This window comes from Trichomycterus rosablanca, chromosome 13, assembly GCF_030014385.1.
Source record: "Trichomycterus rosablanca isolate fTriRos1 chromosome 13, fTriRos1.hap1, whole genome shotgun sequence".
Taxonomy (NCBI): domain Eukaryota; kingdom Metazoa; phylum Chordata; class Actinopteri; order Siluriformes; family Trichomycteridae; genus Trichomycterus; species Trichomycterus rosablanca.
In genome coordinates, this window is record NC_086000.1 from 22779052 (window position 1) to 22805959 (window position 26908).

At 40.1% G+C, this 26908-nt stretch overlaps 1 protein-coding gene across 1 annotated transcript; it reads left to right on the plus strand.

Annotated features, from left to right (window-relative positions):
* Nucleotides 1-160: 160 nt before the first annotated feature.
* Nucleotides 161-26453, plus strand: xkr6a (XK, Kell blood group complex subunit-related family, member 6a). The gene is made up of 3 exons (XM_063007335.1): nucleotides 161-726; nucleotides 23648-23844; nucleotides 25385-26453. Exons 1-3 carry the CDS (start codon nucleotides 161-163, stop codon nucleotides 26350-26352), a joined length of 1731 nt encoding a protein of 576 aa, XP_062863405.1. The 3' UTR covers nucleotides 26353-26453.
* The last annotated feature ends 455 nt before the right edge of the window (nucleotides 26454-26908 follow it).

Below are 26908 nucleotides of genomic sequence, written 5' to 3' on the forward strand. Positions count from 1 at the left end.
AGTATCAGTTGCATGCATTAGGTACATTGGCTTTAATCCATCAATTAGCAGAATCGTTTTATCCATTCATGCGCGTGGCTGCAGAGTACAGGTATGTATTTGGGAAGTGACGTCACCAGGCGCGCAGCGGGGAGGGGGACGAAGCGTTTTAGAGAGCAAGATGGCAGCGAAATCCGATGGCTTGGGGGTCGTTACCGGGTTCTCGCAGCTGGTCGAGCGGGATGAGGCGGCGGGCGCGGCGGACGAGGACGAACTGGACAGCGCGGCTATCCACATCTGCCACTGCTGCAAGACGTCCTCGTGCTACTGGGGCTGCCGGAGCTCGTGCCTCCGCTCGCTGAAGGGGAAGCGGATCCGGAGGGGAGCTGGGGAACGCTTATGGCTGGACTGTTTATGGATCGTTCTGGCCATGCTCGTGTTTTTCTGGGACGTGGGCACGGACGTGTGGCTGGCCGTGGACTACTACGCCAAGCGGGACTACGCGTGGTTCGGGCTCACGCTGTTCTTCGTGCTCGCACCGTCCGTGCTGGTGCAGATCCTGAGCTTCAGGTGGTTCGTGCAGGACTACACGGGCGGAGGCCTGGGGCCGGTGCCGGTGCAGGGGCTCAGCCGGAGAGCCACCGCCGGACTGAGCGCCAGCAGATACGGCAGGGATGCGTGCTGCCACATCTCCATCTGGAGCTGGCAAGTCCTGCTGCACCTGCTGCAGTTGGGCCAAGTGTGGAGGTAAGCCAGGGGTTTATGTATTTATTAGGATTTTAACGTCACGTTTTACACACTTTGGATACATTCATGACAGGACAGGTAGTCATTGATTACACAAGATTCATCAGTTCACAAGTTTAATGTCGAACACAGGCTTGGACAATTTTGAATCTCCAGTTCACCTCACTTGCATGTCTTTGGACTGTTGGAGGAAACCGGAGCTCCTGGTGGAAACCCCACAGACACGGGGACACCATGCAAACTCCACACAGAAAGGAGGCAGTTGTAGCCAAGTGCAGTGTTTCCCAACCACTGTGCCGCGGCACATAAGTGTGCCGTGGAAGATTATCCAATTTCACGGTGTGTAGTGACAGGCAGAACAATTACATTCTCTTCCACTAGAGGGCAGTACAACTTCTTGGTGGTGTGGTTAAGGTACTGGTCCAATGCCGCTCAGGTGGCGCAGCGATAAAAAAAAAACACGCGCTGTTCACCAGAGCTGAGATCTCGAATACATCATATCGAATCTCAGCTCTGCATGGCCTGTTGTTCAGACAGGGGTGGGATTAAGCCGGATGGGGACTCTCTCTCAGACTAGTGCGTTGGTGGCACCTGCACGGAGATGGGAAAGGAGTGCGGTAGAGGGTGTGGCTCTCCGTACACAGCGCTGTACTGCACTGCGCTCGTCAAGTGTAGTGTAGGTGATAAGATGTTCGTTTGCTGTGTACGTGTCGGAGGGAGCGTGGAGCAGCCTCGTCCTCCCCAATCAGGAGCAGGGACCAGCATTAGTGAGAGGATGATTGAAGGGCAGAAATCGGATGCAATCAAGTGGGAGGAAAAAAAAAAAAGGTACTGGTCCAGTAATCAGAAGGTTGCCGGTTCAAGCCTTACCACTGCCAGGTTGCCACTGTTGGGCCCTTGAGCAAGGCCCTCAACCCTCAATTGCTTAGACTGCATACTGTCACTGTGCTGTAAGTCGCTTTGGACTTTAGCGTCTGCTGAATGCTGAAAATGAAAATGTAAATGTAAAGGACCCAGGCTGCCCCACCTGGGGATCGAACCCAGGCGACAGTGCTACCCACTGAGCCACCGTGCCGCTAAACCAGGGGCTTCACATGCCAGTGTTAATGATGGTGCGTGTGCCCTCATCTCACTGGCTTACACACGAGTACTTCTGGTATCCAAGATAACCCTGACTTTACCCCAGACTGGCACTATCAGACACCGTTTGTAAACAATACATAAAACAATACATTCTCCTGCATTTAAATAAAACCACACTAAACTGGTCATCTTTATCTGATTCATAGACAATCATTTGAACACATATTTCTGATCAGGGCAGCATGGTGGCTTGGTGGGTAGCACTGTTGTCTTACAGCAAGAAGATCCTGTGTTCGATTCCCAGGCGGAGTGGCCCAGATCCTTTCTGTGTGGAGTTCGCATGTTCTCCCAGTGTCTGTGTGTGTTTCCTCCGGGTGCTTCAGTTTCCTCCTATAGTCCAAAGACATACAGGCAGGTTAATTGGAGATACAAAGTTGCCCTAAGTGTCGGTATGGGTGTTTGCCATGTGATGGAGTGGTGACCTGTCTAGGGTGTTTCCTACCTTTCGCTCAGTGGATTGGACCCACCATGACCCTGAATAAGGGTCCTCCCCTAACTTCTATGCTTTTCTCTTTCAAGAACATGCTTATAAGCAAAGACCAATTACTATTATGTCATGTGTGTACCTATGTAGTGATTTTTGCCCATTGCTACACAGAAGATAAATAAAACTTGATTGTACTTAGTAATACAGTAATAATAATTACACACAGTTAAAATTCAGACAAAAATGCTGGTATATTAATTTATTCATAAAGTCTGTTGTAGACACACACACTTACACACACTAGAAATATTTAAGAGACCTCCCTGTACTGTCACAGAAAAGTCAGCAATATGCAAAGGCTTTTTCTTTCTTTTTAGTTAAACTGCATTTCCATTCATATGTAAATGTGAAAACAATTAATTTTGCTGTGCATTGGTACACCATCATCAGTGGCACTTCAATGCTGTTTGAAAGCCTCTCAGTTCTGCTGGTACATGGAGTCAATAGACTATACCAGCACATCTGTTCTGTATGCCTTAATTACTGCCTGCACACACCCTCAGCATCTGCATAACTCTGTATTACAGAACTCTGTAAACCTGGGATGTAAACGATAAAAATCTTATTCAGCCAGCCTATGTTCATTGTAGTCGAAAAATCAAACTGGTTTTGCGTTTTTATCTTTCAGACATTTTTTCACTCATCACAAGGCCTTCATATATGTCACACAATCAATAATATTTAATCATTACTTTTGATATGCACTAGGGATGCATCAATACAATTTTTTCCCAACTGAGTACGAGTACAAGTACATGTATTTTTGTACTTGCCGATACCAATACCTATTTAGAATACCGTTTTTTTTTAAACAAAAACACACGTGAGAAGTTTAATGATACCACGTCCAAAAATGCACGTAAACAAGTAGCGAGTGATCAAAGTGTTTGTGCGCTGACGTGATGAAATCGAGGAGGAAAAATAAATGAATCTGAGTGGATTTGGCAACACGAATAGCATGGATTGTTCTGTAGTGAGTTGGAGGTTAATAAATAGTTTTGTTGTTATGTTTTGTAGAGAACGATCAGGTCAGAAATACTGTAAAACGTGTGTGTGTGTGCCGGTGTATTCTGATATAAACTATATTATCCCCCTGTCCCACCTGTTTACACTCCTCTCCTGCGTTTCCCCTCACACCGTATCTTACGTTCTCATTGGCTGTTCGACATGTCACTCATTCCCAGTCGCACATCCGAGATCAGATATCTGACGTTCTAGAAAACTCGAGCGCTCGGTGAGCCGGTCGGATCGAGTTGTTGGATAGTTCACACTTGGCGATCGAGAGCCGAGTTTCGATCGCCGAGCGAACGCCGAGTTGCTCCCGAGTTGGCAAATCTAGCGCCGACCAGTCGCCGAGCGAAAATCAGGTCAAAAATCGTGTAGTGTGAACTAGGCATAACGCAGCAACGTGCACTAGGCACATGGTGTCGGATGTTTAGTATCGGAGCCTCGTTTGCGAGTATGAGTACAAGTTAATGAGCGCGGTATCGGGCAAATGCCCGATACCAGTATCAGTACTCATGCATTTCTAATATGCACTGATAAATTTTATGTGTATTAAATTTCAGCTTACAGTCAATAAGTTGACATTTTTACAGTAGCCTTTTAAATTGATATAGCTGGTATTATTTTAATTTATTGAGTTGTAGAAGAATATTTGCTTTTTTAAATAAATAAAAAAAAGTGTTAGTTAGCATGTTAATAAAATAGAACAGTAAGAGGAATGTAAATGTAGAATGAAGATTTTACACCAAGACTGTAGAATTTACACTAGTACAGTTCATTATGAGCAATAACTAAACAAGCTAATCATGATTAAGATAAAGTCTGTATTTTAAAGTTTTTCCTGACAACATTAATGGAGTTATTATAAGATGATGAGCTGAGTTCTCCATTTATGCTAAAAGATGATGCAAACTAATAAATAATCAATGGATTTTTTTGGCTGCTCGCGTATTTAGAGGTTGACACAGTAGATCTGGTCTGCATACTAGACTTGGCACAGTTTTTACACCTGATGACCCAACCCTCCTATTTTTGGACTGGCACTGAGAGCGCACTGGAATGCACTGACACATGCGCTGCCCAATGTCTAGGCTTTTTCGCCCCATCCTTCTGACATTGGTCAGTCATATCTGTGCAGACTTCCACCGCTGAGATTCCAACCCTGGATTCAAATCATAAGGTTAGTGGGTTAGTGTATTTTACTGCTGCATCATTTGAGGGACCGAAATATAATAAATAATAATAAATAAAAAAGTTACTCATCGATCTGTATGTGCAGAGTTTAAATGCAGTTAGACTCCATTCTGACACTAAACAGCTTAATGTGGAATAGTTATGTCATTCAGTATGTAAATTATTTCATATTATCTTTATTTGTTTACCACTACTTTATCCTGGTCAGGGTGGTGGTAGGTCCGACTTTTCTGGAATCATTGAGCGCAATGCAGTAACACACCATGGACAGGACACCAATCCATCTTTGGCCCTTGGTGTTTTTACTAAGCAGCTAAATTAAACAGTTCATAGTAGTGATATACTGAGCTAATTAATACCAAGTAAATTTAGCTTGTTATATTATTATTTATTTTATTTTGTTAATGAATGAATGAACTAGTGTGCAGATGTGTTCAGAACAATGAAGAACAGATACCGAGAAGCCACAGGATTTCTTGAAGACAGAAAAGCTTACTAAAAAAACTATGTGCTCAAGACTATCTGTGATTGTCTACACTACTACTACTTGTGTGGTGTACGTACTGATTTCCCATGGTCCACACAACCGATAATCAGTTCTTACTAACTTTAGTGTCTTCTTTGAATTAAAACACCATAATATCAGATTTCTTTTACTTTATTCAGCATTTAGCTCCTTGGTGTGCATTCTTTGGAGACTGCCGGTTCTGCATCATAAGCACCAAAATAAAGCCATTAAAGCTTTTTTAAAGGTCAGCGGAATTTGATATAAACATGAACAACATTACTGAAAGCTGGACATTTGAGTATAATTATAAATGTATGGTCTTGTAGGATTTTCCTGCTCGAACTCATTTCACTAGAGCACAATAAATGTAATATCTTTTTAATCAATATACAGACAGAGGGTTACCTGAATAATTATTATAGTAAGATAAATATAAAAATAGATTTATAAATCAGACATTACAATGTCAGACTAAAAGCACAGTGTTTTGACAAATTGCATTGTGGTTCTACCAATATGTATTGCCTTTTAATTTTTTTTAGTTTAAGTTAATGGAAATTATCTCAATTCATATAATTCCAGTAATCTTTCCTGTAGATTTGTATTAAGGCTGGATTAGCATCTGATTCAATATGTTTGCCATTCATAAGGGATTGGTTGTATAAGCAAAATGAAGAAATTTGCTGTTGATCACAATATTTATAGACATCTTGCTTGATTGTGTTGCTTCTCTTTTTGAAAGTAGATCATCCTTACGTAAGGTTAAAGGCTTGTTGCTTTCAGTATCTGTTTAGTGTTTTGGCGGGGTTGTGAAATTTAGGTGATTCAGGTGCACGTTTTATTATGTATATATACTGTATATATATATATATATATATATATATATATATATATATAATAAAACATGCACCTATGTGCACCTAAATCCAGACATTTCACAACCCAGCCAAAACACTAAACAGATGGGGATGGGGATGTGTATATACAGTGTATCACAAAAGTGAGTACACCCCTCACATTTCTGCAGATATTTAAGTATATCTTTTCATGGGACAACACTGACAAAATGACACTTTGACACAATGAGTCTGTGTGCAGCTTATATAACAGTGTAAATTTATTCTTCCCTCAAAATAACTCAATATACAGCCGTTAATGTCTAAACCACCGGCAACAAAAGTGAGTACACCCCTTAGTGAAAGTTCCTGAAGTGTCAATATTTTGTGTGGCCACCATTATTTCCCAGAACTGCCTTAACTCTCCTGGGCATGGAGTTTACCAGAGCTTCACAGGTTGCCACTGGAATGCTTTTCCACTCCTCCATGACGACATCACGGAGCTGGCGGATATTCGAGACTTTGCGCTCCTCCACCTTCCGCTTGAGGATGCCCCAAAGATGTTCTATTGGGTTTAGGTCTGGAGACATGCTTGGCCAGTCCATCACCTTTACCCTCAGCCTCTTCAATAAAGCAGTGGTCGTCTTAGAGGTGTGTTTGGGTTCATTATCATGCTGGAACACTGCCCTGCGACCCAGTTTCCGGAGGGAGGGGATCATGCTCTGCTTCAGTATTTCACAGTACATATTGGAGTTCATGTGTCCCTCAATGAAATGTAACTCCCCAACACCTGCTGCACTCATGCAGCCCCAGACCATGGCATTCCCACCACCATGCTTGACTGTAGGCATGACACACTTATCTTTGTACTCCTCACCTGATTGCCGCCACACATGCTTGAGACCATCCGAACCAAACAAATTAATCTTGGTCTCATCAGACCATAGGACATGGTTCCAGTAATCCATGTCCTTTGTTGACATGTCTTCAGCAAACTGTTTGCGGGCTTTCTTGTGTAGAGACTTCAGAAGAGGCTTCCTTCTGGGGTGACAGCCATGCAGACCAATTTGATGTAGTGTGCGGCGTATGGTCTGAGCACTGACAGGCTGACCCCCCACAAAGACAGCAGTTGGATGTGACGCTGAGCACGTGCACTCAGCTTCTTTGGACGAATAATGCGAGGTCTGTTCTGAGTGGACCCTGCTCTTTTAAAACGCTGGATGATCTTGGCCACTGTGCTGCAGCTCAGTTTCAGGGTGTTGGCAATCTTCTTGTAGCCTTGGCCATCTTCATGTAGCGCAACAATTCGTCTTTTAAGATCCTCAGAGAGTTCTTTGCCATGAGGTGCCATGTTGGAACTTTCAGTGACCAGTATGAGAGAGTGTGAGAGCTGTACTACTAAATTGAACACAACTGCTCCCTATGCACACCTGAGACCTAGTAACACTAACGAGTCACATGACATTTTGGAGGGAAAATGACAAGCAGTGCTCAATTTGGACATTTAGGGGTGTAGTCTCTTAGGGGTGTACTCACTTTTGTTGCCGGTGGTTTAGACATTAATGGCTGTATATTGAGTTATTTTGAGGGAAGAATAAATTTACACTGTTATATAAGCTGCACACAGACTACTTTTCATTGTGTCAAAGTGTCATTTTGTCAGTGTTGTCCCATGAAAAGATATACTTAAATATCTGCAGAAATGTGAGGGGTGTACTCACTTTTGTGATACACTGTATATATATATGTATATATAGTATTTAATCAGTGTTTGCTTTATTTTAAAGACCTGACTATCAGGCAATACAGCAATGGGTTGCTGCCAATACTAATCCTTAGCAACCAAGTTGACAGAATGAACAGAATATTTGAAATAGCAAATTTTCTATAGCATTGTCACTTCACGGCTGTCCTATCAAACACATGGCTAGCATAAAGCTGGCACACTCGAGCAGTACATTTGGTCCCTATTAGCATCATTTAGGTTCACTGGATTTGCACATATGCTGTTTTTGGCAGCGTTCACAGTGAAGCTTGACTGGAGTGCAGGCTTGCTGCTGAGTTTAGTTAGCTGGAAAACAGTTCTTGGTTAATAACAATAAGATTTGAGCATGTTCAGTGATTTTGCAGATTTTGTTCATCACTAAATAGAGAGTTCTATAGGACCCCCGTTGAACAGATATTACTTATATAACTATTATTAGCACTTTAGTAAAACTAACATGAAAGTATTGTGGTGCTGTGTGTTGTATTAGCATAAGCTTGTTGAATTGTAGCATTGTTGAAAGCAGATGTCCTATAAAACATTTAAGGAGACACTGTCAGTCAATTCTGCCTATATGCAATATGCAGGTAACATGTATTGGTTGGGCTTTAGTATTTATACATTTACAGAATTTACAATAGATCTAAAAGCAGGCATAGTATTTGGACAGCAAACTAAAGGAGTAAACCTTTCCAAAGTATAGCTCTACTACTAGCTGTTAAATCTGGACTGCACATAGGAATGTATAGGAACGTTTCTATAAGCCATGGTAATAACGATAGCAGCTGGAATGGCGTTAGGAATCGAAGAAACAAAGTAGCTAACAGTATTTACAAATGCTGAAATCAGTTTCATAGGACTGATTGTGGATGAGGGATGGCCAGCCAAGTGGGAAATGCAGTAGTCCTGTAAGATGACGAAAGACTTAAAGTGAGTTCTGTGGATAGAAATGGTCAAATCCTTCTGGTGTCATAGAAAAAATCTCATGCTTGACTACTTTAATGTTTCTTGTGTAGTGGAAAGGTTAGATTTTATGCTTAGTATAATCTGAATATTAGTATTATGCTGCTTGAGCATTAAATAGTCATATTGTTGCTTGAGGAAGCGCGGCTGGAGTGGAAAGTACAGAGATAACCGACGTGTGTCGTTAAGCTGTTGCAAGATATTGTAAGCAGATAAGAAACAACAGTTGCCACAGAATGTTTTACATTCAAGCTTTAGAGGAAGTGCTGAAACTGTATACTGCTCTAGTCATATTAAAGTGAGGCCCACAGTTCTGTTCTTTGTTTTTCAGCTAATACACTGCTGTAAGAACCCACGATCGTGCCAATAAATTCTCCAATCCAGTCAACTGTAATCTTAGTTTTCTTTGATCTGACGTTATTTTTCCACATTCACATTTACATTTTCAGCATTTAGCAGACGCTTTTATCCAAAGCGACTTACAGTACAGTGACAGTATATTGTCTAAGCAATTAAGGGTTAAGGGTCTTGCTCAAGGGCCCAACAGTGGTAACCTGGCAATGGTGAAGCTTGAACCAGCAACCTTTGGATTACTAGTCCAGTACATTAACCGCTAGGGCACAACTGCCCCACGACACTTGCATCATCAGATGATGTGATCTGAATGCGTCCAGGTTAAAGACAAGGTGATTTATGTGTTGTAATGACATACTGGATACTTTTGTGACTGTAACATGATCAATCAAGCTGTAAATATTCTGTCCTACCATGCTTATGTATTGGCTGCTTCACATATGGCACATCACAATAAACACAACAAGCTGTAAAAGCTGGTTCATACCCAGATGATCCTGACACACTGACCTAAATTCCACGGTGTGCTCAGTGCACTTCTGCACCTCATTATTACCCCACACTCCCTAAGCACATAAGTTTTACATTTTCCTCTCAGGTTTAGTGTAACACAGCTGCCACTGCACACACTGTTCTGCTATCATTTTGTCTAATACACAGTGTTCTTCCTTCACCAGTTTTAAATGTATTAATGCCATGACCCAATAATCACATTCACTTTTCATCCCTCATGTTAGAAAGATTTATTGATTTGATGGTACTGATTCAATAGCTTTGGGTTACAAATAAACTACACCTTGAGACTGAGATTTGAAATGTGAGCTGGCTAAGAGCTGTGGTGCAGTATTTCACACTAGATCATGCCGTTGGATCCTCCTGAGTATATTAACGTCTCTATATAATATCCAGGCGGCACAAAGCAACGTAACAGGATTGAAGTGGCAGTATGGGTCCAATGAATATGTTTGTGCCTGTAAAAAGGCAAGCAACCTATTCAAGGACACTTGGTTCAGATTCCAGAAAAAGGAGAAGCAGACTGCAGTTTCAGCCGCCTTCTTATTTAGAGGGTCGGGCAGTTGATGTAGTGCTGCTACTATCTGACAGCAGTTGGACAATCAATATTAATGGCTTGCTTTAATGATTCCACATGATGGAGAGATTTCTGTGGCGAGGCTTCAGACATGTGCAGTTAAATAATTTTATTTTGTTGAATAATGCCTTTAGTCGGAAGAGTTGGTAGTTAACACTAATACCAGGGTTTACAGTTGAGTAAAAGAAGTATATAAAATGTGATTTTTTTCCAGATAAGATTGTAACCATTGATCTTTATTAAATTTATGAGTTACTCTTGCCAGTCATGTGAAGTGAGAGTTATTAGCTACCGTGTAGCATAAATAAAGAAGAGCTGCAGAGTACATCGTGTAGCATAGCATACCATATTACAACTGAGTTCATTTCACTACATTTACATTTTCGGCATTTAGCAGACGCTTTTATCCAATGCAACTTGCAGTCTAAGCAATTGAGGGTTGAGGGCCTTCCTTAAGGGCCCAACAATGGCAACCTGGCAGTGGTGGAGTTTGAACCAGCAACCTTCTGCGTACTAGTCCAGTACCTTAACCGCTAGGCTACAACTGCAGCAGGATATTCCGCTGACGCACCAGCACCGAGTTTCTGAACTCCCGGGTTCAAGGCTTGGTGTTGCCACCGGTCAGCTGGGTGCCATCTGGCGGGCATAATTGGCAGTGCCTGCAGCAGATACTAATTGGCCACCGTATCTGCAGGGTGGGGACCGGACTATATGTGGGTGGGAGGATCTTCATACGCTGTGTAAGGACCCTGATTGGCAGAAGAGACGCCCTTGCAGGACGAGAAGAGGAGGGCTGTACACGTGTAAAGAAGGCATGGGCAGCGGCGTGCTCTCCTTGGATGCAAATCTGGAGTCTGTCAGCAGCGGAAGACAAATTGGATGTGCTAAATCGGGAGGAAAAATGGGGAGAAAAATGCATTAAAAAAAAGTCTACAGTATTATGCTCAACAGTCACCTGTTCTGCTATGCTGTTAGTACCTTAAATTAAATGGTAACATACTTCAGGCTGATTTACTGACTCGGAGAGAAACAGTTAGCTAACAGTTGATATTTGATTTAAGAGTGGAGCTGCAGATAATACATGATAATCATGAATGAAAAATATACTAACTGAATCAACGAATTGTAAACAGGAAATCTATGATGCATCAGTATTGAGGTGCTAATAAACACAGCAAGAAATATGTGTAGTAAATGTGGATGTAACTTTTTTTTTTTTTTAAATAATTGTAATCATTTTTCCCACTTTTTTCCCCCAATTTTCTCATCTAATCTAGTCGTGTCCGATTACCCTGAATGCATCCTCTATACTGATTCGACCCTTCACCAGTGACTGAGGACGCCTCTCAACTGACATACGCCCCCTCCGGCACGTACAGTCAGTACAGACTGCATTTTACATCAATACGATGTATTCGAAACCCCAACTGTGGTGCGCTAGCGTACTTTACCGCTGCGCCACCTGAGCGGCGGATGTAACTTTTTTTAACAATAATTCTTAGCATGTTTAGCCTTGTCTTAATGCACGTTGGTGCACCACTGCTGACCATGTGACAAAATAGCTTTGAAATACCCAATTTTTTAAACAAAACATACACTTTTCCTTGATTTTTATATTCTTGTATTTATCTTCTTACCCATTGATAAGTTGCAATGCTAATGTGTTTGCTGTAAAGACATTTATTGATCCCACTTTTACAAGCATTGATATTCATAGATATTTATAGAGAAGTACAGTTGACATCCTGGTGGCTAAGAAACATTGCAGTCACTGTTAGACCAGTTGAAATGTGACGCTCTTTTATTACCTGGTGTTATGTTTAATTATGTGTGCAAAAGAGTAAGAATCAGATAATGATGGGATTAAACATTTGGCATAACATCAGCTTTATGCTTTCTCTATGGTGCGTATGTGTGATATTAGCATTATTAGTCCCCTATTTAAACATCTTTTTAAAACCATACAATCCCGCTCAGGTGGCGCAGCGGTAAAGTACGCTAGCACACCAGAGTTGGGGTTTCGAATACATCGTATCGAATCTCAGCTCTGCCTTCCGACTGGGTGGCTGCATGAACAACGATTGGCTGTAGTTCATAGGGTTAGGGACAAACAAATTAAAAATTGACAAGTAAAAAATCGAGGCTGCGATTTAATGACATTTACAATATTTAGCAAAAGCTCTTATTCAGAGTAACTTACAGAAATGCTTCCTCAGCAAATAATTCCTCACTCTAACAAACAAAAAAAAAGTTTAAGAACTAAAATCTGTGGAAACTGTGTTAAAACAAGAGTAAATGTAGAAAAACAGAATTTATTTCTTTATGAGGACTGGCGGATTAGTAAGTGCAAGGTTACCTCCAATGACATTTCTTCCACTGTCATTATACCCATTTCATTTGAGTTTATATTATTATTTTGTCACTTTTGTTTTTCTGCCCTCACCCCATTCTCATTTCATAAATCCATTCTTTTCTGTTTGTTTTGCTTTAGTTGCCCAGATGGACTGCTACTCCTAGAGAGAAGCTGTTGGGTTTGAGATTGGGGGGGGTTACACTTGTTCTCTCAGCAGAAGGCAGAAAGAAAAAGTAACCCATGGAGCAAGGTCCTCGTAAGTTCATTCAACTTCATTTCTCCACATTTATTTTAGTTTTCTGTTCTTCTTTTCTTTGTTTTCATTATAGATACTGTACATCTCACATCTGCTTTCTGACAGTGGCAGAACTGAACCGTTTGGTCTGATGTATAAACTCGTTTATTTTATTTATGCAGAACATGTACTTTTTATACAGATTAAACAGATTCTATGTCTGTTTTAATAATTCTGTCAAAGTAATTGGGGGTTCGTTTGAATCTCATGTTTCTTAAACACTGAAGAGAATTTCCCCAGCCAGTCTTTTCCTCTCCTTGTATTTGTTCAGTGATGTCAGTTGAAAAAAGAGCCCATTAGATTCCTCTCCCCAGGAAGCTCTTTGTTGGAAAGCTCGGAAGCCTCTCATGGGCTTTCACGTTCTTACAAGACTTTTATCTGAGCTCTAACACAGACATGTCTCCAGCATAGCAGATCATAGCTAGGCTTCTCATTTGTTTGACTTGCAGTTCAAAAAGTACTGACACTGCAGGCTAACAGTCTTGTGTCTTTTTATGTATCTCTTGTGAGTAAGGAAACGTAAATGGTATTATAAAAATAAAAATGCTTATTGGTGGGTATTCATTTTTATTAATTTTTTTTTTTTTTTTGTATTTTGTTAATAGTAGTCAATTGGAAAATTCTTTATTTTTAATTAGCAACCTGCGATTTGTCACATTCAGACTGATGATAATTTTGGTATCTGTAAGAACTTTAACTGACCAAATATTAATTTACATTTTCAGCATTTAGCAGACGCTTTTAAAAAAGCAGCTTACAGTACTGTGACTGTCTAAGCAACTGAGGGTTAAGGGCCTTGCTCAAGAACCCAAAAGTGACAACCTGGCAGTGGTGGGGCTTGAACCATCAACCTTTTGATTATAATTCCTGTACCTTAATTGCTAGGCTACAACTGCAGCTATACTCCCAGTGCATGATTTTATTAATTTGGTTAGTTGTGCGTGCTATTTAATTCACTTCAGGTTTAAGTCAACCAATCAAAGCATTTGTTTTCTCACAAAAATGTGGCTGGTCATTGTCAAAGAGACAGAAAATGGAAACTGGTAGATAATGACATGGTGTATTAAGGCTTGATGAGTTATGCCTAGTTCACACTACAGGATTTTTGCCCTGATCGCTATGTGGTCGATCCCAGCGACTCGCCGATCACTCGCTGAGCGCTCGCAGACTGAAGTAAAATATCTAGCATGTTAAATATCTGAATCAGTCGGCCAACTGGCAGCGAGTGTGGTGTCGAACTACAGCCAATGAGAACGCAAGATACGGTGTTTGGAAACCCGGGGGAGGAGACGTAAATACGTGGGACAATATAGTTTCTATCAGAATACATCGGCATACACAAGTATTTCAGTATTTGTAACCTTATTGTCTACACCGAACCTCATCAGTGCTGCATTGCAAAAAATATTTATTTACCTCCAACTTACTACAGAACAGACAATCCCTGCTGGTTGTGTTGCCAAATTTATCTCTTCTCTTTGCTTTTACGCTGCACATCAGCGCACAAACAACTTTGATCCCTTGCTTATTGTTGACGTGCATTTTTGGACGTCACTTTTTGCTTGTGTTTGTGACAAAACATAGCTTGGGATGCCAGATAGACTTGCCTGAGATTCCTCCTGATGGTAGATCATGTAGTGTGAAACCCCCTATCGCCGATCAGTTGTGTAGTGTGAAAACCACAACGACTTAAAAGACTCCCGAGTGCAAGAGATCCAGCTGTGTAGTGTGAACTGTACAGCGATTTGAACTACTTGAAAGTCATGTAGTGTGAACTTAGCATTAGTTAGCAGGTGCTATTTGCTTTGCATCTCTAGATTGAATGCAAATTTTGCCCAGTTTTTATGATTTCCTGGATGATTTGTTGATGTACTTTTGGAGAGGCTGACCACCTCTGGGGAAAGCCTTAAAACTGGCTTTTTCACTCTTTCCAGACTCTCCCAACTATCTTAAACTTTTTATCATCTTTTCCATTTTACTGTGGCATAGTTTGCTGCTTGTATATAGAGTATTTAGATATGCTCAAATGCCCCCCATTCTGTTGTAAAGATTATAAGTAGAGATGGACCGATCGGGGTTTTTGGCACCAATTCCGATCTCCGATCTCCTTTCAGAGACATCGGCCGATAGCCGATTCCGATCGGGGGGGGGGGATTAGCAGTAAATAAACTTAAAAAGAGCCTCACAGTAAAGATAAACCGGAGCAGCGCGCGCGCGTGCGTGTGTTTGTGCCTTTAGAAGAGACGCTTTGTTCACAGTATCGCTATAAGTGATTCATTCATTCATGAGTTGATTCGTTTTTATGTGAAGCGTAAGTTTCTCTTCTCAGTTATCTCTCCGTGTTTACTGTTATTAATTAAATGTCGTGGTTTTAAATAAACACCAGCTACTACAGAACATTTTGTGTGACTCTCTTACATTAAAAAGCTTCATTAAACTGCTATTACCACAGATCTGTAACCGAGTCAGACTCGTTCCGTCTAAGGAGCTAAAAGTTTTCTAAAAGTTCAGCAGATGATCCTGAACTAACGAATTTGGTAATGAATAAACTTTTGCCTCGGATTGGCTCTGTAATGTCTTCTGTTCTCATCTACATCACAAGTAAGAACCGCTTACGATTTACCAAAGTGAACCAGGAGTTTATATAACGTGCTGATAGAATCGACTCAGATGTGACCGGGTTGAATTATCTTTTTAAAGTAAATATTACAATCAGCAAAATTACATCGTAAGAGCTTTCACGATGGTTTCTGTACGATGGTTGATGAATGGTGATGTGATGGTTGGTGCTTCGTAGCTCAAAGTCTGGATCAATCCACTGAGCTGTTAACTTAACATGGTCTTTATACAGTATATCACACGATCGGATCGGCTACTTTTAGGAAATATCGCCGATCGCCGATAGCATATTTTGATTAAAAATCGGCCGATACCGATTCGTAGCCGATCGATCTTCCCATCTCTAATTATAAGTAATTGTAATCCACTTCATAGTTTTGCATAATGTTTTTATCTGTCAGTGTTCAGTGGCAGGACTGTTTTACAATGGCAGAACTCCACCCCACGCCTGTACATTTAGTCACCCCCCCCCACCTTGCTTTTTCTTTTTCTTCACTCGTGAAAATGCCCACCTACATAATCATAGAGCGTGAAGTCATAGTGCTAAATTATCAGAGTTAAAGAGTCATCACTGCAGATGGCTGATAAATGATAAGCCCTGCTAAGCTGTTAGAGTGGGAGTCTGTGGGTTTAAGTGTGTGGGATCGTGTTGGTGAGCCAAAATTGCACTTGAGTTCTGAGTTGCTTCATTCTTGAGAACGAAGACTTGCTGATCTTGCTTCCAAGTTTTACTGAGGGGGATGGGAAACTATCCAGCACATACAACTAACCAGGTTAATGGTTAGGTATAATCTTTTTTTTTTTTTTTTTGTAATCGTCATTGTTTTTGGGATGTTAATGGCAAAGCAAATGTACCTAGTCCTAGATAGTGTGGATTTCAGTGATCTAGAATGATCTGTAGATTATTAATGAGCCGATGTAGATGGAAGCCATGGTACAATCATGGGCAGTTGTAGCCTAGTGGTTAAGGTACTAAACTAGTAATCAAAAGGTCGCTGATTCAAGCCCCACCACTGCCAGGTTGTCACTGTTGGGCCCTTGAGCAAGGCCCTTAACCCTAAATTGCTCAGACTGTATACCGTCACAGTACTGTAAGCCGCTTTGGAGAAAAGCGTCTGCTAAATGCCGTAAATGTACAATCAAGATTTTTACACTCAATCAACTTTATCTGATCTTGTTGGGATTTTATGGTGTAAATTAAGTGCAAATATTCAAACTATTCTTTCGGAAAAAGATATGTTTATATGGGCATCTACATGGACATGGTTGGCTAATGTCCTTGGGAGGGAATGGCCCAAACAACATAGCCATTGGAAGGTGCACTTGTCAGTGTTTTTTCAGTGCTGGTCCCAAGCCTGGATAAAAATAAGAGGGTTGTGTCAGGTATGATACGCTGTGGTGACCTCTAAATACATGAGCAGCCTCGTAAAAATGAGTTTGTGTGTATAAACGCTATAGCATAGTAGCGCCAGTATCCATGCATGTTTTATGTGGTCATATAGCCAAGAAAAATAATTAACCAGCGCCGAACACCTCTGTTCAAATCTCGGCTCTGTCACCGGTCGGCTGGTTGCCATCTGGCGAACACAATTGGCAGTGCCTGCAGCAAACACAAATTGGCCACCATGTCTGCTGGGTGGGATGACCGGAATAAGTGGGTGGGATGACCGGAATAAGTGGGTGGAGTCTTCAAATGCAGTGTAAGGACCCTGGTTAGCAGATAGAGGCACCTGTGCAGAATACATGGGCGAAAGGACTTTGCACTATACACTATATTTTTTCAATTTGAATGATGGGAGAGGGTGACTCTGTGATTTACGCAGCGTAGAGAACGTGGGTAACTTTGCAGATTTAAACATACATAATCTTTATTCCATATTTCTTAGTATAAAATAAGATTTGAAGTGAATTTAGTTTGATTAGGTCTAAGCTCATGTATCCTCTGATCATTGTTGTAACTCAATTTCTTACTGAAACAACCTGTGTTTAACTGGACAAATATTTAAAGCCCAGTATATTGTAGTAAGATTTTACTACCATAAAATTAGTAGTTGTTCCCTCAAATCACTCCTGTTCTGGTGAGACTAATAAAAATTCATACAATTTTGTGCTGGTGAGTGGGTGGAAGTGATAGACGTGCAGTAAATCTGCCTGTACTTATTATTATGGTCACATGACCACATTTTAAATATGAATCTGATATTGGACCACATATTAAAGTGCCTTAAATTTAATTTAAAAAGATTTTTGTGTGCACACAGCCTTATGAAAATTTGATCTGCGTCACATTTGTGGATAAAATTGGATTTGTGCCATTTCAGTTTTGTAACATGATCCAGGTTTTTCACAGGAGATTGTATTTAATGTTAAACCAAATTCAATAAATGTAATAAGCAATTCTGAGGTGTGAATTTATCCCAGAGGGTAAGTGTAACACATCTCAAAAAATTGTCTTCCTCTTTGGTGTGCATTAATCAAATCAACCTGTCATGCTGCTGAACTACCAGCTTAGTTAATAGTTTAATATAATTACTATAAACATTCTGTACACCAGTGATTTTTTTACCAGTTACTGGCATAATCAATGCATTACATATTTCTGTTTTTATGATTTAAAGTATAAATGTGTGATTTTGTGCGATTAATTGCATAATACCTTTCCTCTAACTGGGGACAGTTGTAACCTAGTGGGTAGAGCTGTTGGTTACCAACTAGAAGGTTGTAGGTATGAATCCCAGCTCTGCCATGCAGCCACTGTTGGGCCCTTGGGCAAGACCCTTAACCCTCCCAACTCCAGGGGCGTCATACAATGGCTGCCCCTGCACTCTGACCCCAACTTCCAAAGAAGCTCTGATGTGCGAGTAAAGAATTTTATTGGATTGTAAATATGTATATATGACAAATGAAGGCGTTCTATCTGTCCCTAGATTATCCTTATTATTCTTATTAGCATAACTTGTCACAACTTGGTGAGTGCCTTGTGACTGAGGTGCCAGATGTAACCCTGCACCTTATACATGTAAGGGATAAAATCAGTTGCAGGAGGCTTCACCAAGGCCAAAAAACCACACAAACATAAGAAATGAAAGCTAAAAGATCTAGCTCTTCCCAGTACCAGCATGACGTGCCCCTGTGCACAATGCAACATCCTTAAAGACGTGATTTAACAATGTGGGGCCAGAGAAACTGCTCCGTGATCCTCATAGAGGGTCTACTATAACTAGCTAACTGATATTTAACAAATGTACTTAACCCCTGCTTTATTTTGGTATTGTACTTAGCTCTGATTTTTAATTAGCTAAGACTTAAGCTTAGCTCGGGATGAAAATCCTATCACCATCTGCCTAAAGTAATTTGTTGTACATAATTCATACGTGTCTGTGTTTACGTAAAAAAAATATCTGCTCCAGCTGTTCTCAACACAGTCGAGAGCTGCCAGCACACCTGAACCAGGAATTATAATTACCAGGAATTCAGTTGGACTGGGAGCTGGAATAGAATAAAAACTGTTAAAAGTTTTACTTATTTATGTGATCCTAAATCTTACCACATACATTGTGCTAGGTTAGAATGGGTTATCTTCCTTTTATATGTTCATGAAAACAGCATAAAAACCTGTTTGCTGAAAAATTTTGCATACTGTCTGCATTATAAGTATACATTTTACAAATCTCAACATAGCATTGGGAGACATAGTGAGCAGGACAGACTGGTGCTGTGTCTGAAATCACATACTTAAACAGTACGTACTAGATTTGAGGCAGTATGCACTGCTCGGCCAGTAAAGCAGTATGCTCTTTCTGTAGGCAAGTGTGCAATATGCACGCAATCTCGCATGTACTACGTCCGCCATTTTACCAACGTCACGTGATGGATGACGTCTCATCGCCACAGTTATAACAATTTTAAAATCGGACAAAATTAATTTTGTCATCTCCACAAAGGTACTCATAATGTTATTCAGAGTTGTACTTAATAATTTGTAATGTTTGTCTTACTCTGCTTTCCGCCATTTTTCTTCTTCACTACGAACACCTTTGCAGCTCCAGTTGAATTTTGGGATAGATTATTGGACCGTAAGTGTGCATCGCTTGCATACTCAAAAATAGCTGCCCAGGCAGTAGGTTATTCGGTTATTTTTCGCGTACTGTTTAATGTACAGTATACTACGTGTTCCGACATACTAACCACTCTCGCATACTGCTTTCGTGTGCTGTTCAGTATGCGATTTCGGACGCAACCTGGTTCTTTTAAAACTTTACTGTATATAATGAATTTTTCTTACTATAGCAAGTAATGTAACATATTTAGAAAATGTGGTTTTTAATGTGATTAAAACAAGTGCATTCTTAGCCCAACAAAAAGCAATTTCTGTAAAAAAAAAAAACAGCCTAGATTGTTTGGTAACATCCTTTGTGGCAGTCACATAATCAACATGCCTCAAGACTTTTTTCAGGGTATATTTAGTAATTCACTATGAAATATTTGGGTATAATATGTAAAAGTTGCTGTATAGGCTACACATGAATGAATGAAAAGTGCAACTTTAGCTGACAAGCAAGAAGGGCTGTGCATCAAATAATGTTAACTCAATTTAGTGAATAGCCTGACACAGCAAGGTATAAATAATTTATTGTGGGGAAAAATATATGTACAATTCTCTCCTCATACTTTGTATTTAATTATTATTTTGTTTACAGACATTTAGAGAAAATAACATTGTTTTGTATCGTTTTAAAGAGTTAACTTTATCGTTATAGCCCTAATGCTGGTGGTTGATAGTTTGGGTGTAATAATATGAGCAATTTCTTGTTTTAATACTGTTGTCTGCAATTAATAAACTATTGTATGTAATGTGTTTATGTATATTTTCTTTATTATATTTTCTCAGTAAAATTACATGACACTTGGTATTTAGTAGAGATGGGACGATCGATCGGCTATGAATCGGTATCGGCCGATTTTTAATCAAAATATGCTATCGGCGATCGGCGATATTTCCTAAAAGTAGCCGATCCGATCGTGTGATATATAAAGTCCATGTTAAGTTAACAGCTCAGTGGATTGATCCAGACTTTGAGCTACGAAGCGCCAACCATCACATCACCATTCATCAACCATCGTACAGAAACCATCGTGAAAGCTCTTCATGACCTAAAATAACATCATTAACGTTGTGCATCATACATACGATGTAATTTTGCTGATTGTAATATTTACTTTAAAAAGATAATTCAACCCGGTCACATCTGAGTCGATTCTATCAGCACGTTATATAAACTCGTGGTTCACTTTGGTAAATCGTAAGCGGTTCTTACTTGTGATGTAGATGAGAACAGAAAACGTTACAGAGCCAATCAGAGGCAAAAGTTTATTCATTACCAAATTCGTTAGTTCAGGATCATCTGCTGAACTTTTAGCTCCTTAGACGGAACGAGTCTGACGGTCGGTTACAGATCTGTGGTAATAGCAGTTTAATGAAGCTTTTTAATGAAGCTTTTTAATGTAAGAGAGTCACACAGAATGTTCTGTAGTAGCTGGTGTTTATTTAAAACCACGACATTTAATTAATAACAGTAAACACGGAGAGATAACTGAGAAGAGAAACTTACGCTTCGCGAAAAATGAATCGACACGTGAATCAATGAATCACTTATAGCGATACTGTGAACAAAGCGTATCTTCTAAAGGCACACACACACACACACTGCTCCGGTTTATCTTTACTGTGAGGCTCTTTTTAAGTTTATTTATTTTATAAACTTAAAATAAGTTTTAAGTTTATTTATTTTATAAACTTTAAATAAGTTTTAAGTTTATTTAAACTTAAATAAACCCGATCGGAATCGGCTATCGGCGAGGAGATCAGAGATCGGAATCGGTGCCAAAAACCCCGATCGGTACATCTCTAGTATTTAGTTATTTAGGCTGAATAGCTCACTTGCTAAACACTCAAGTTAAAAGCTTGGTAGAGATGATCGTTGTTCCGAGTCACAGAAAGTTTATCATCATTACTTTGGAACAATACTCCCATCTAGCGGTAGCTGCTCTACAGGCTTTGGGAACATGCAGCCGTCATTCCTGTGTGTTTTTAGGGCCGCGTGATTCTCTAAAATATGTTGCTAAATGAAAGCTAACTGTTTCAGTATGAGTGCAAAACTCACACTGAAATATGTTTAAATTTAGGTACCATAAGAAACCAATTCTCCTCAAATGTGTGCACAATTTGTATTTACTGAATACAACAAAAGTATAGAGGAACAGAATAACAATCATTTATTATCATGACATTAAAAGTATTCATAACATTTATTACAAGTATCACGTGAAAAAAAACACATCATAAATTTATCATGTAATTCCAAGGTAATCTTTTATATCTACAGCATCTGGTAAAAAAAAGACCTCTTACAAATGTCATAATGTTACATTCAACCATGGAACGATATGCTAGCTCTACAATATTTTCACTAACCTCATACTCACATAGATTTTTAAATAAGATTTATAAAACGGATAGTTCCGGTCCTAAAATCTGATTGGCTGAGCCGCGTTCAAAGCCGTTGTAAAATCCCCGATATACTTCGCTTCGCGTCGTGCCAAAACGTCCTTCCCCGTGATGAAATCGCAGTAACGCACGGTCCCTCGTGGCTTATTGCTTTATTATAAAACAGTTGGTTCCGACCTTACAACTTGATTGGTTGAGAAGCGTTCTAACTGATTTAAAACGCGATCAGGAATAAAGTCTGTGTCGCCTGCGTGCGCGTTTGTGTGCATGAAGCTTGTCGTTAATGGCAACGCGTCAGCGGAGTAATACAGTTATGGTGTGAAAAGACTGTGTTGTTATCACGAATATCAGCACGGTCTTTTCACACCATAACTGTATTACTCCGCTGACGCGTTGCCATTAACGACAAGCTTCATGAACACAAACGCGCGCGCAGGCGACACAGACATTTTTCCTGATCGCGTTTTAAATCCGTTGTCTGATATACAATCTAGCGCACTGTGTAGGGAAGATAAATCAATTGTCTAATTCACTATCTAGTGCACTATGTAGTGAACATGAATGCGTTATCTGATATACAATCTAGTGCACTGTGTAGGGAACATTAATGTGTTTGTAACACGAACAGTTAGCTTAATAGGCCAGTTAGCAGCTCATAAAAGTTCTGTTATCACCCATATCCTTTGGTGTGTGCGAGAGGTTTTTTATTTCTTTTTTTTCCCTTCGGAGGTTCTTGCTTTCTTCTTCTTCTTGTTCTTACCTCCCTGAAATGAGTTTTTGCAACTTGGGATGTCTGCTTTGTAGTGTTAAACTTTATATTCGTTGTGGAACTACTTTTTGGCGGAAGGTATTGTCAATATTAAAGCATATTTAATATGAAATTCAGGGCTTCTTTGATTTATTTTCTTTCTTTATTTTGTAAAAACTGTTGTATAAAATCAATAGAACACTTGAGCTCGTGTGTTATCTCGAATAACATGGCTGTGATGATCTACGGCACTCGCCTTCGGCTCGTGTCTGCGAGCCTACACACTCCCTCTCGTGTGTTCTATTGCTTAAATAACCGCTATAGGGCTTTTATGTATATGACATCACAGTATATGAAACTGATATACTGCAGTTTCTTAAGCAGTTGTTTAAGATGCAACAGAGTTGGTTAGTCACCTGGGCCTTTCTTTAATTATATTAGCCAAATGTTTGGGTAATAAATTTATTTTAGCACATTATTTTTAGTCTTTGTTCTTGTAAATGTTACAATGAGAAGTGTAGGTTGCTTCTTTTGACTATATTTTTTAATGTCTTTAACCTCCATTATTTAAGTTCTCTCCATATTATACTGTCAATTTAGTAAGATATCTTCATGAATTTTAGTTTTGGTGGCTGCTCCATTTTGCATCAGTCTGTTTCAGATTAGCCTAGGCCCAGTCTGGAGTTTCTGGATGTTGGTGGGATCTAAATCTTTTGACTGCCTTACCTACCTTTTTACATTTTACACAAAAAAATCTGGAACAACAGCAGCTGAAAACTGGCTAGATTTTAAAATGCTGCTGTTCTAGTTTTTTTTGTTTGTTTTGTTCTATTTTCATATGCTTCTAAAGGTGAAATTGTCCAACTTTAAAACTAATTTAACCTGAAACCACTGACTTAACTTAAATGAGCAAATATTAACTGGTAGTTTAAGGTTGTTGTACCTTTACAAGTGAATATGGTAGATTAGTACTAGTTTTCTTTTTTTGCACACATGTAAACTTATTATGTTAGAAAATTTTCTTTGTTATTGTTTATTTCTTTTTTCAAACAGGTACATTCGCACTATGTACTTGGGCATCCAGAGTCGGCGTCAAACCAAGCACAGAAGGCGATTCTACTGGGCCATGATGTACGAGTACGCTGACGTCAACATGCTTCGGTTGCTGGAGACCTTCCTGGAGAGTGCTCCCCAACTGGTGCTACAACTCTGCATTATGATCCAGAAGAACCGTGCAGAGACCTTGCAGTGTAAGGGATCAGTCTGTTTATTTTATTTATATATTTTTTTGGACAGTTTTTGAAGCCCAGGTAAAATTCCATAATCCTATTTCATTCATGATTTTCCATTTTGTCATTGGGTGAAATAACTATAGAAATAACTCCACTTTAATGGACCAGCACATTTGCTGCTATGGCACAGTGTGGAGACAGCAAGCCATCCAAATCAGATTTTAAATGTTCAAAGAAACCGCATTCAGATTTTCTAATTGGTATGAAATGTGTTTCAGCAGACAGAAGTAACATAAAAGTTTTGAGTGTGGGCAGGATGTGCAATAAATATCCATTATATATCCATCAGCCATAACATTAAAACCACCTCCTTGTTTCTACACTCACTGTCCATTTTATCAGCTCCACTTACTATGTAGAAGCACTTTGTAATTCTACAATTACTCTGCATGCTTTGTTAGCCCCCTTTCATGCTGTTCTTCACTGGTCAGGACTCTCCCAGGACCACTACAGAGTAGGTATTATTTGGGTGGTGGATCATTCTCAGCACTGCAGTGATACTGACATGGTGGTGGTGTGTTAGTGTGTGTTGTGCTGGTATGAGTGGATAAGACACAGCAGTGCTGATGGAGTTTTTAAACACCTCACTGTCACTGCTGGACTGAGAATAGTCCACCAACCAAAAATATCCAGCCAACAGCACCCTGTGGGCAGCGTCCTGAGACTACTCATGAAGGTCTCGAAGATGACCAGCTCAAACAGCAGCAATAGATGAGTGATCGTCTCTGACTTTAAATCTGCAAGGTAAACCAACTAGGTAGGAGTGACTAATAGAGTGGACAGTGAGTGGACACGGTATTAAAAAACTCCAGCAGCGCTGCTGTGTCTGATCCACTCATACCAGCAAAACACACACTAACACACCACCACCATGTCATTGTCACTGCAGTGCTGAGAATGATCCACCACCTAAATAATACCTGCTCTGTGGTGGTCCTGTGGGGGTCCTGACCATTGAAGAACAGCATGAAAGGGGGCTAAAACAGTATGTAGGGAAACAGATGGACTACAGTCAGTAAACTATATGGTAAGTGGTGCTGATAAAATGGACAGTGAGTTTTTAAATGTGAAAAGTGGGTTTTAATGTTATGGCTAATCAGTGTAGCTTATGTTCTTTTAAAAATGTTTAAAGATTTCTTAAAAATAGATTCTTGTATTTCACTGTCTGTTTTCAGTCATTGTGCAAATTGAGCATCAAATTTTTACCATGCAAATGACGTTTTTTTAAAAATTATTTTTAAGTAATAAAGCTTGGGTGCAAAAATCCCTACGTTCACATTAATTTCACTTTGTGTAATGCCCTACATTGCATATTTATTACTGCAAATTTCCAAAATAGGCAGTTACTTTTTGCAGTGTTTATTTTAAAGATGCAGTGCTCTGTTGAGCATGGTAGCTTGTACATTTTTGCTTTTTTTATTATTCAGTTTTGCACTTTTTTTACACACACATCTGTAGTAAATCTTGGCCAACTTGTTTCTGCTGAAATTCCTTTCAGGCGTCTCCTTGTTGGCTTCACTGCTGTCTCTGTCCTGGGTGTTAGCCTCATACCATAAGCTTCTGCGGGACTCCAGAGATGACAAAAAGAGCATGAGTTACCGAGGTGCACTGATCCACATCATCTGGAGGCTTTTTACTATTTCTTCCCGGGTGCTCTCTTTTGCTCTTTTTGCTTCCATATTCCACATATACTTTGGCATTTTTGTAGTTATGCACTGGTGTGCCATGGCCTTCTGGATCATACATGGAGGCACTGACTTCTGCATGTCCAAGTGGGAGGAGGTGCTTTTCAACATGGTAGTGGGAATTGTCTACATATTCTGCTGGTTTAACGTGAAGGAAGGCCGGACCCGCTACCGGATGATGATCTACTACTTCGTGGTGCTGGCCGAGAACACGGTGCTTACCTGCCTCTGGTATACCTACAGAGACCCAGCCACAACGGATTCCTATGCTGTGCCAGTCCTATGTGGCGTCTACCTAAGTTTTGCCTCAGGTGTCGTCTTTATGGGCATTTACTATGGAGTTCTTCACCCCATGGGTCCTAGAATAAGGGTGCTAGCCAGCTCCTGCTGTGCCGATCTTCTCTGGGGCCTCCCTTTACCTGCCGAGGCTGAGCCCATGACGCCGACCCCTGTTCCTCGAGCCACGCAGACAACCCCTAGCCGGGCATCTACGTTGGGTTATCAGCAACAGGATGACTCTGTGGAAGAAGAAACATGCCTACCCGTTTTCCAGGTGCGCTCCCCTGAGCCAACCCCACCAGGCCGCCATCGTTTAGAGGGGCCGCTTATCAAAATCGACATGCCCCGGAAGCGTTACCCAGCTTGGGACGCCCACTTTGTGGACCGCCGCCTGAGGAGAACTATAAACATCTTGCAGTTCATCAGTCCCTCGGCTGTAGGGATCAGGTATAGGGACGGGCCACTGCTGTACGAGCTCCTACAGTACGAGTCTTCTCTGTGACCCCGGCCTCTGCTTCTCTACACCTAGGTCTCTTCTGTCTCATGTTTTATTTTTTATTTTGCATTTTATTTATTTAAAAATGTCTAGATTTTCTTTGATGAAATGTTTTCATGGCTTTATTTATCAGTATAAAATGGGAATATCTAAACTTGATCCTAATTATTCTAAATTGTTTGCACTTGGTGTATATTTAATAGGATGTTTACTTTTCAAACATTATCTAAAATGTTGATTCTTTTGAAACAATGTCCTCTATCATGTTTATAGTTAGCTGAACCTTTTGCATTGGAAAAATGGAGGTAGATCAACCAAACCAGCGCTGCCTTTAGTCTTCATAGTAACATTTCTATACACTGAATCAAAGCATTCAAATGTAAGATCATTTTAAGTTAATTATCGTATTTACTTAGTTATCCTAATCATTTTTAGTACTGACCATGACGGAGTCGTCTTGGATGCTTTTTATTCCAAAAACAAAGCCTTTGTTGTTTCAAAAATATGCACCACCACCTATGGTATGTCCAAAACAGATTGAAATAAATTAACTGAGAAATAA